Source organism: Antechinus flavipes, chromosome 3 (genome assembly GCF_016432865.1).
Source record: "Antechinus flavipes isolate AdamAnt ecotype Samford, QLD, Australia chromosome 3, AdamAnt_v2, whole genome shotgun sequence".
Classification (NCBI taxonomy): domain Eukaryota; kingdom Metazoa; phylum Chordata; class Mammalia; order Dasyuromorphia; family Dasyuridae; genus Antechinus; species Antechinus flavipes.
Window position 1 is genome coordinate 418,610,608 of NC_067400.1, and position 11,491 is coordinate 418,622,098.

Genomic DNA, 11,491 nt, shown 5'->3' on the forward strand with positions numbered 1-11,491 from the left:
GTACTAATTCACAATTCAATCAGCAATGAATTAGTGTCCCAATTTTTCCACATCCCCTCCAGCATTAATCATTTTCTTTTTTCTGTTATGTAAGTAAATCTGATAGATATGAGATGGTCCCTCAGAATTGTTTTCATTTGCATTTCATAAAAGTTTTGATTTCTTCTGCAAACTACCTATTCATATCCGTATCAATTGGGAAATGGTTCTTATTTTGATATATTTTATTCAGTCCTCTGTATGTTTGAAAAATGGTCTTTTTCAGAGAAACTTGCTATAATTTTTCCTCTTGTTTCCTGTTTTCCTGCTAATTTTGGCTGCATTCATTTTAAAACTTTTAAAATTTAATGTAATCAGATTATCCATTTTACTTCTCATGATTCTACCTCTATTTGATCATAAATTCTTTCCTTATCCAAAGATCTAAAAAGTACATTTTTCCACGCTCTCCTAACTTGCTTATAGTATCCTTTATGTCTAAATCATGTACCTATTTTGACCTTATTTTGGGATATAGTATGAGATGTTGATTAAACCTAATTTCTGCCAAACTACTTTCTAGTTTTCCCAACAGTTTTTGTCAGTAGTGGGTTCTTGTCTCAAAGAGTGGCTTTTTGGGTTTATCAAACAGTACATTATCATGGTCATTTACTACTATATTTGTGTACCTAACTTGTTCTATTAATCAAACACTCCATTTCTTAGCCAGTTCCAAATTGTTTTGACGTGTATAGCTTTGAAATTTAGTTTGAAGTCTGGTATTCTTTCTCTAAGTACCTTACATTCATCGAAGGTAAAAGTCTTTGGACACAATTAGAGATAAAGTGAAAAGTAAGTTCCCACTAATGCATTTTGTTTTCTTTTTACTTATGCTTATTCCTTCAATTTCTATTTTTTGTCTTATCACTATAGAACTATATAAAATAATAGGAATAAAAAGGAAAATTCCTTCTTTACCTCTGATCTTACTGGAAAGGTCTCTAATATTTTTCTATTATATATGGCTCATTACTCCCTCATAGAGAGCTCTCTATCTAAATCCATCTAGCCGAATTGCATTCCTCCGTTATACTTCACATTCTATCTCTCATCTCTATGCCTTTAGACAGTCAATCCCACTTGCCTCTTCATTGCCACCTCTTAAAACTATTAGCCCCATTCAAAGTTCCATTCAAATGGAAATCCTTCTAGAGGTCTTTGCTCCCCAATTATCAGCAATATTTCACCATCATCATATATTTATTTTATATACATGCTATATACTCTTTCACCCTGTATAATGTAAATTCCTTTGGGGCAGGGACTGTCTTGATCTTATATTTGTTTCCCTACTGTAGAATACAGTTATTGTTATGATATTTAATAAATGTTTATTGCTTTATTGAGCAAAGACATCTAGGAATTTTCTTAATCTTTTTTTATTTATTATCTTTCACTTATATTTTATTATAATCATAAATATTATCTTAATTAATATCTTTATAATTATCAATTCATATTAGCTACTTTTATTTTCTTCTTTCCAGTTCAAAGATGTTCATTTTTGACAGAAGAATAAAACAAGATAACAGTTGAGTAGTATCTCCTTTAAGAGGAGGCTAATGTTTTTACTGCTGTGAAAACTTCAGATGTGGAATTGATCACCAAACCCACCAAATAAAACCTAAGTGTCTCCCTGCTCCATTAAAGTGCAATCACCTCCTGTCAACCCCTAACACTATGGGTGATCAAATTAAGTATATGGAATTGTCCTGGACCACAAGAAGTTTATAATCTAATAAGCAAAATTATGGGGGACAGATTATTAAACCGATAATTTATGAAGACCTAGAAAGACAAGCAATAATCTGTGTTCACCAGAAGCAAGTTAAGTAAAACTGACCTAATTTCTTTGTTTGATGTAGTTCCCAGCCTATTACATTGAGAAATTATACAGACATGCCATAATATGCATGGATTTTAGCTAAATAATTAGCAACATTTCTCATTATATCCCATTATATTAAAATAAAAACAAACAAAAAAGAAATATATGCTGTATAGATAATCATAGAGTTAGGTGGATTTGTCTCTAAATAACTTTAATTCAAATAATTTTTATTAATGATAACCTAAAAGTGACTCAAACAGTGCTACCAACTTCTTTCCTTGTTCCTCTCCCTTTTAATATTAGTGTCAGTGACATAGAGGAAGAAACAGCTAACCAAATTTAGAAATTTTGTGGATAACAAGCTAAAAGGAATAGTCAATGCTTTTATGTGATGGAATCAGCATCCAACAAAATTTCAACAAATTGAAAATATTAAATTTAATAGGGATTCAATTGAAGCTCTTTTGAAGTATTGTTTGGCACTAGTGGTACAATGTTGAAAAATTACCCAGTCCCTGCCCTTAAAGAGTCTAACATCCATAACTAATATGAAGTCATTCATTCACATTTTTACAAATCAATTGAATGAGTACCAGAGGAGAGAAATATAATTTCGTGGTTTTAAACTCAGCTTTTGAGTAATTAGTTCTGAACCTTATATCTTTGGGTCTGAGCCCCACATTTTAAATGGGAACATTGATAAAATGAAGTATGGTTATCTATAAGGCTATCTAAAAGGCAAGCAGGATCATAGTAAGACTTTAAACTATACTATAGAGATGGTGTAAGAACCAGAAATGTCAGAAAAGAAGAGAAAAGAAGGTAAGATATGATAGCTATCTTCAAATATTTGAAGGGATGTATCTGGAAAGAGATTGCTATTGTTGTTGTGGTTGTTGTTGCTATTTGCCCTTCATTCTTGAAGGATGATGTTATGAAATGCAAGTGAATTGGATTTCAGTGAGGGAGGGCTGTGCAAGGTCACCTGCCTCACTTTCCTCTCCAGTGTCATCAAGGTCCAGGGGTCAGACATAGATCAGGATGACTGGAGATGGCCTTAGATGCAATAGCAGAACTTGATCTTTTTAAACTAAGGTCTTTACCAGGTCTGAGATTGAGGGAATACCCAATCAATGATTAAGGCTAGGTAAGCTATGAGACAGATATTTACCTATTAAAAAAGTCAATACAGGAGGGGGGATTCCATTACTCAGGGTTTCTGGCCAAAACAGAAACAACTGCTAGTTGCTTTCATTGTCTGAGGGATTTATCTTGAATATTTTCATCAAGGAGACCTAAAATCAGTAGGCAGAAGATATAGGGAGGCAGATTAGGGTTATAAATAAGGAATAATTTTCTAACAATTATAGTTGTTCAACAAGGAAATCATAAACATTACAAGGTAGGGAATCCCCAATCCATTGATCATGCTCAAGAAAATGCATATCAATAATATTAAGATTGCTGGATTTGGAATACTGAGCTCAAATCTTTTGTGCCACTTAATACCTGTGTAATGTAGGATAAGTCACCTAACTTTGCTGGGTTTCAGTTTTTGCATCTATAAAATGAGAAAGATGGACTAGATAACATCCTTTTTGGTTCTGAATCTGTGATGCTATGATGCTACCTTGGGATGGGATGGAATTCATACATTGCATAGGAGGTACAACTACATGTTCTTTCAGGTTGTCTGAGCTAGCAAGAATCTTAGAGATGATCTAATCCAACCCATTCTTTTTTTACATGGTTTAACTAAGACCCAATGAGGTGAAGTAATGGGCTTAAAATCATATCAAGAACCAGGACCTCAAATCAGTCCTTCTGACTCCAAAGCTAATTTAGAGATTTTCTGGAAAGTATTTAACAACTGGCTCTCTGAGGAAAAGATGCATGTGTAACATATTTTTAAGTTTTTTGTCATTATTATTATTTTCTCCTTCACTTTCTTACATCTAGACAATATATTTAGCAATTATTTATAGTATTTACTGAGGTCAAAAAATTTTGACCCCTATAATTTTATTCTGAAAATCTTGCAATTAATTTTCTCAAACTGATAGGAGCTAGTTCGAGTATAACCTAATGCCTCTTCCTTTCAGTTCTAGATTTTATAATTATATTTTTTCAATTAGAAACATATAAAAAATTAAGTAGAATTAAAACATGGAAATTATATTCCAGGACACAGAAAATAGATGTAACAAAAGACAATATTTACCAAAGAAGTCCCAAGAACAGATGCTCTTTGGGGCTGGAGTGGTCAGGAAAGGTTTTGCTATGGAAATGGAGTTTAAATCAAATATAGTTAAGATTGAAGACACTAGAGGCAGGAAAGTCAGTAATGGAAATATAAGGAAAAGGATGGAGAGAGATAAGTGTGAGGAAAAAACTTGTAAGATTTGGCAACTAACTGAATGTGGGAGGTGAGATAGAGGGATATTGAAGCTGGGAGAATGGAGTTCAGGCCAATTCAGAGGTCACAATAGAAAGTGAGTGTGTGGAGTATTTAGAGAAAAGAAGAGCAAAAAACTTTGAAGCTTCCCTAATAGATCCCATTTTTGTCTGGTTATTTTATCTATATGTAAGCATGATGTTTCCAACTAGAGGGTAGCTTCTTAAAATCGAGAGCTACCCTGAAGGAAACTGAGTCAGAGTTAAGTGATTTGCCCCAAACTACACTGAGTAAAATAGCAAACATACCAATGGCATGTTCTTTGAAATACTTCTTTTGTCTCTTCCACAAAATCTCATATTAAGTGAGGATTTGGTTAATATATTTTGTTTAAAGGACTTGTAAAAATCCTCTTAAATTAAACCAAAATTTAAAAAGACTAGCATCTACTTAGATAAAACAGATGCAAAGTAACTACAAACAAAGTGTCTTTTAAAATGAAAACATTAATATTTAAAGAACTCATCAGCTGGCTAGAAGAGATCACAACATTCCTGACACACCAGGACAGCTAAGTTGTCTGGTTTAGTCTGTGATCTCTCTTGACATTTAAATATGTCACTCAACTGAGACACTGCAGGTTATGTGTCTATAAGCAAGAACAAAAAAAAGACTATTAACTTCTTTGTGGATATAACTAGATTCTGTATCACTAGTGATATGCATTATTCATCATTATATATCATACTCTAGTTTCTCTTCAAATGGTATAAATCTTTCGCCTTTTATTTACTATATATCCACATCAAGATATGGTATCTTCTAGACACAGTGAGAGAAATGCAAAGTTGTTGTTGCTATCATAAACTAGTAACCTTCTTACATTTCGATATTGCATTAGGCTTTGCAAAGTGATTTCATGTGCATTAGCTCATTTGATCCTTCAGCATCTCCATGAAATAAGCAGGGCAGATATTATTATTTCCATTTTATAGATACTATTAATAATAATTGTTGTTGGTGTTTATATATGTCCTCAAAGCATGCAAAGCACTTCCCATATCTTATTTCATTTGATCTTCACCACAGCTCTGGAAGGTTTGTATCATCTCTAAAATGGGGATAATACCTGTAGTACTTACCTCATCATTATATTCTCCCGGGGAGGTAAGTACTACAGGTATTATTATCCCCATTTTACAGATGAGGAAACTGAGGCGCTGAGATTTTAAGTGACTTGCCCATGGTCACACAGCTAGGAAGTGTCAGAGGTGGGATTCAAACCCAGGTCTCTCCTGACTCCGAGTCCAGCACTCTATCCACTACACCACGCTGCCTCTCAGGAAGCTTAGGCAGACAGTGGTGAACTGACTTGCCCAAAATCACATCCTGCGTTATTACCACCGGTACTGATGCTAGAACCCTGGGCTCCAGCTTTATATATAGCCTATTGCTCTTTTCACTATACCCCAAAGAGAAACTCTTTAACATTGTTTAAGTAATTAAGCCCTAAAGATTTCTTTTAACTTGCAGATTTGTAGCCTTTGTGGCTGATGACAGATTGGTTAATAATAGCTCTACATTTTAAAAATCAAATTTCAAGCAGTTTCAGTAGGACAGAGACATTACAAAAAAAAATCAGCTCAAAAATAGATCAATCAAGTGCTGACTTTTCTATATGATTTTTGTCATAGGGAAATGCTGGCTAAAAGATTCCCCGGTGAATTATTAGCCATCATAAACATGCAAATAGATCTCATATTAAACCTTAGAGCAAATGAAAAAATAAAGTTTATTATTTTAAAAAGTATTTTAAAAGCATTAATAACTAGTTATTTTACACATGCATTAAGTATAGGAGCCTGGTTTTCTATTTTTATAACCATTTTTCATAAACAATTAAATTCAGATTACTCACCACATTAGCAGACTATTCTTTTAAATGCTCCTAGTTCCAGGAAATAATTTTGTATAATTTAACTGTCAGTGAAGTTTTCTTGCCATTTATTGAACCTAATTTCTCTGATATTCGTATATATTGTTTTTTATATAAATAGAGGCACCCTTTGCCAAAAATTTTGCTAGTGTATGGCAAATGAAAGTCAGACTTTCCCCTAAACGTTTGTCAGCTATATTAGATTTTAAAAATACATAGCATTCTTTTTTTCCTCCAAACTGTTAAAATCCTCTACAAACTTCTTTTATCATTTGGGAGCATACAATCTATATATCAGATTTCCGATCTCTAATTGGCTACAAATCTGTTCATTGTAAAGGTTTCAATATGGCAGAGCGCAATATTTCACACAACTATAAATAGAGATGTTATGCAGATAGCAGCATGACATTGAAATATTCCCAACCAGCACCATCTCAAACTCTAAAATTCTAAATGTTTTTTTCACTGTGAGATTGCTTTGCTTAGATTTTAATTCCAAGCACAGTTCAGATTCCGCACCTTTTAATCAGGGTAATAAACTATGATGTCTTACATACTGTGTAATGTTTACTGTTAAACCTACAATCTGGTCAAACACAAAATTATCTTGTCATAGCCTGGGAAATCACACCCCCACCTCCAATACACACACAGAATCCTTCTTAATGGAACTTAACTTAGAAGTTAAAATGATCTGGCTGCTCCTTTATGTGGAAAAAGGAAGGTTATTTTCCAGAATGCCCCCCCCAAAAAAAACCCAAAACAGAAAATAAAACAAAACAAAACAAAACAAAACTAGTCAGGCCGCCTCACGACCTAGTTAATGCACGGACCTTGAGCAGAGAGCTGTGAATAAATATGCAAAGGGACTTGAAATATCCAACTGGGCCCCTTTACTTTGATTCACAGAGCAAGAAAAGAATCATTAGGATGCCTTATCTTTTACCCTAAACCTCGGGGACTATTTAAGAAAAATGTCCCCCTCCTCCTTGGGCCAAACTACCAGGCAAATTCATTTTTCTATCACTGCTTTCCTGAACTAGTAGAAGTGGGGTTCTCCAAAGAAACAGCTTAATGACAGCGGTTGAAGGACAGAGAGGGGCTAGAGGATTAGGGGGATTTTTAAAAAAGATACCCACATTTCATTTCCCTTTACCACGTGTATTATTACTCCAACGGAATGGGTGAGAGAGTATCTCTTTAGCATCCCCTTGGGAGATGCTGGGCCACGGTCCCTCCCCTTGCACTCCCCTAATTCCTCCCCCACCATCCCCTCTTCTTCCCGGGCATCTTGCGGGCTCTCTGATTGCTCTTCATCTCCAAAGAAGCAGGTGCTGGTGTTGAGGAGGGAGGCACGGGATGCAGACATGCCCGGAGCCGCAGTGCAACCAGCAGCTCCTTGCTGCTGCAGCAGCAGTCCCGGATAGAGGGGGAGGCGGGGGCGAGGTTGGGAGAAAACGGGGCGTTGGGAGGTGGGGAAGAGTTCTTGTGGTACCTTTTATCCAGGCAGGCGATCCACTCTGCGGAGGAGGAAGAATGGGCAGCGTGCGCAGCGACCATGTTGGGCTGTCAGAGGGAGCCAGTCAGCCACCTCCCTTGTCTCTCCGCGCCTTCCCCTCTCCAGCTGGCTTTCCTCTCTGCCCCCTGCACCACCACCACCTCCTTCCTCTCCTTCCTCTCGCCCAAAGAGCAGCAAGCAGTAGGTTCCTCTACATCTCCCTCCTTCCCCCACCCCCCAATTCCTCCCTCTCAGCCTGGTTCCTGCGGCCTTCAGGCAGAGGAGGGGGAGGTCGAGTGGGGGGCTGGAGAAGCGGGAGCAGCTCAGCAGACTAGCCTCGAAACCCTCGCCCTAGCTCTCAGGGCTCCCGGGGCGCCCCGGGCTGGGGCTGAGCTTCAGCGGGCGGTGGCGGCTGCAGAGCAGAGCAGACCGCACTGCAGGTCCCAGGTGTGTCTCCTCTAAGAGGCAGGGAGCGAGCAGTCCCCCCCCAGGGTAGATGGCTGCTGTGCGACAGGTGGCCAGGCCAGGGGAATTGGCTCACTCCCTAGCTCTCTCGCTCTTCTCCCACTTGGCTCTCCCTGGCGCCAGCCCGGCCTGTAGCAATGGTTTGAGGGGGATGTGGGAGGGGAGGCGAGGGGGGCGGGGGGAGAGATGTGTTGTCAGTGTCATTATTTTTCATACGGCATCTGCCACTAAAATGGCTGCTGCCTCTGTGTTTCCTTAGAAACCGATTACTCTTCTTCAGCAGCTGTCAAAACTTGCTGGCGTTTCCTCCTCACCTTTCTTTCATTTCTCTCCTATGAAAAGGATGGAGGGAAGAGGGGAGGGGACAAGGAAAAGTCTCCACTAGAACAACTCCAGTGGCAACAAGTTCTCTGTCAGCTGGGTACCAATTAGAGGGCTGAGGGAAAGGTGGAGGTATTGACCACGGCCAGAGATATGAATAGAGAGGGCACTATAGCCTAATGATTAAGTCAAGCCTAGGAGATATGGCCTATGGAACTGGAAGAAGGAGAAAACAGCGATTACTCTTCCTTTTGACAGGAAAAAATCCTTGAATTCAGATGAAGTGGCACAAACAAAGTTCTGTTGGAGAGAAAAGTGGAAAGGAGAGCTGCCATCAGAAGAGAGATGTGGGCAGTTCTGTTGAAAAAATGAACTGCTCTAGAGATAACACCTGCCTACCCACTTCCAACTTCTACTCCCCCATCTGCAAACCAAACCAAAAATCTAGGTTGGGCTATGTCATAAATGTTTGCTCATTTTAGGACCTCACAAACAATGAAGCATTGTAAAAAATTATCTGATCAGATTCTAGCAGGGGGGAAAAAACTAATTCACTGACTTGTTCAAGAATTTTGACACTCATTAAATCTTTTGATTATCACTATGGTTCTGTTAGTGAATTATTCAATAAAAATGTAGGGGGCAAGAGTCATAGCCCTTTTTTCTTCTTTTAAAGAAACAAAACAAAGAGGGTGCACTCAATGGTTTTATTCCTCCACAAGTAGTAGTATTTTAAAGCATTCCAAAGATTTTATTCTGTTTGTCTTCAAATCATCTTATCTCAGGATATGATTACAAGATTATCAAGTGGACTTCCCTACTCATAGTGTGTCCCTTTGATTCCTGTTGAACTTCCTCTGTTAAATTCTCCACTTTTTCAAAGTAATGGAGACTACTGAAAACATTATAGCCTAGAAATTATAGCAAAATATTTTCAGTGGTCACTTTTTTTTGCATGACAAGTATGAGAAAAAACAATTGGCATATCCTTTCTTATAAAGCCTGATTTATTTAGTAGTCTGAGGGTTTTTGAAAATACATGAAATTATAGCAGATGCTTACTCAAATTGCCTTACACATAAGATAATGACAATGAGAGTTATAAGAACAGTCCTTTCTTTCATTATAAACAGTTGATGCTGATTTCCTGTCATCATCAACACAAAAAGGGGAAAATGTCCAATCTAAAATTAAATAACGTGTGGATAATGAAAATCACAAGAACAGTCTTTTCCTTAATTATAAGCATAGTTGATGCCATAGTTGATCATCACAACACAGAAAGGGAATATGTTCAGTGGGGTTTGTGAGTATGTGTGTATGTTATGAATGTGTATGTGTGTTCACATGCTTATAACTAAACATGATTTACAACAGCAACATACCTCCAACTTACTGAAGATTAAGGTAATCATATATGGTTCACTGAACTCGAGTGTTCCTATGAAGAGTTTAATCTCAAAACTACTACTAAGATAAAGACAAAAACATCACATTCACAAAGTCTCAGGGTTATAGTAATGTCAGAAGCTATCTTATCTATCTCATACAGGAATGAATGAACATGAATCTCTTAATCTTCTATGAGTTTCTATATCCTTTCCTTGAACTTTTCTCATGTAAAGGCCTATTCTCTCCCAAGATAGTTGATCGCATTTTCATTTAGCTATAAATATTAGAAAATTTTTTTTCACTGTCGACCCTAAGTTTGCCTCTTTATACCTCTGTCTCCCACCCCTGTTCTTAATCCAATCTTCTGGAATCAAACAGATTAAGTCTAATGCCTCTTCATATGACAAATGAAAATACTTGAAGACAGCTATCATATCCAATATAAATCTTCTCTTCCCTCCCTTTCTTTTCTTTTTTTTTTCCATTTCCTTTTTTTCATTCTTCTCTTCCCTTTGTCCACATAGGATAACACTTCCTTACTCTGAGTACTTTGTTTAAGGAAATTTTAATTAAAGAAACCTACCAAGAATTATTGGGGTTTATAGGCTGGATTTTTTTCTTAAGGACTAAACCTTAAACTCAATTCATTCTGCCTCTCTTTGATTGGCCAAAGACAGTTCCCAGGCCAAGCCCCAATTGGTCATTGTTTGGGATCTAACTGGCTCAGAATGAATGTAAATAGCAATTGTTTCTATTTTGGCCTGAAATCCTGAGTGTCTTCCCATTCCAGACATACATAATAGATATATTCATACATATATATGCATACATATATACATACACATATATGTCACACATACATATATGTGTAATTTGTGTACGGGTATGTATGTGTATGTGTTTACTGCTTAGGCACTGCCTCAGTCAAACTGAGACTTTTTAAAGACCTTGGTTCAAAAAAGCCAAGGTTCTCATTGCATCAAGGGCCATCCCAGGAATCCTTGATCTGTCTTGTCACAGGACCCAGATGGCTCTGGAGAAAAGTGAGATTGGTGACTTTATATAGCCCTCCTTCACTTTAATCCAATTCACTTTCATGTTCATCACCTCCCTAATGTCATGTCCTCTACAAGAATGAAAGACAAACAATAATCTCTTTCCTTTGCTAAACACGCTCAATTTATTAAGTGGATCTGCACATGGCCTAAAGAAACTTCCTGGCACCATTCAGGCTACTATTTTATGGATGTTCTACAATTTAGTTCATACACATAATTTGTGACAGGATATAGAGATGCAACTGCAGAAAGGAAATATGGAACATTAGATTAATCTTACAGAATCTGGGACTTCCACTTCATAAATGGATGAGGAATTGATAATGAATTGTTCTTTCTAAAATGTGTTACGGACTGAACACAATGCTATAGATAAGGTTTAACCATGTCAGAGCGCAAACATTTCTTAGTCTTGAATGATAGATTTCCATCAATACCATCGAAGTTCACATTTAAGGGTGGGGGAGAATTTATCAGCCATATAACATTGTTAATTCGTTTTGAACTGGCAATTCAATAAAGTTCTCAGTTATTTTTACACATAAATTACTTC

At 37.0% G+C, this 11,491-nt stretch overlaps 1 protein-coding gene and 1 long non-coding RNA gene across 8 annotated transcripts in view; one reads left to right on the plus strand and one right to left on the minus strand.

Moving 5' to 3' along the window:
• Positions 1 to 7,796, minus strand: part of RAPGEF4 (Rap guanine nucleotide exchange factor 4) — a 329,401-nt gene extending 321,605 nt beyond the window's left edge. For all 7 annotated transcript variants that reach the window (XM_051991059.1, XM_051991058.1, XM_051991060.1 and 4 more), the window contains exon 1: positions 7,700 to 7,796. In XM_051991059.1, coding sequence (XP_051847019.1) covers positions 7,700 to 7,764 — 65 coding nt within the window. In that variant the 5' untranslated portion in view covers positions 7,765 to 7,796. The remainder of the gene's footprint in view (positions 1 to 7,699) is intronic.
• LOC127557798 (uncharacterized) lies at positions 7,351 to 7,904 on the plus strand. The gene is made up of 2 exons (XR_007952630.1): positions 7,351 to 7,535; positions 7,711 to 7,904. It is a non-coding gene; the product is annotated as an uncharacterized LOC127557798 (long non-coding RNA).
• Positions 7,905 to 11,491: the final 3,587 nt, after the last annotated feature.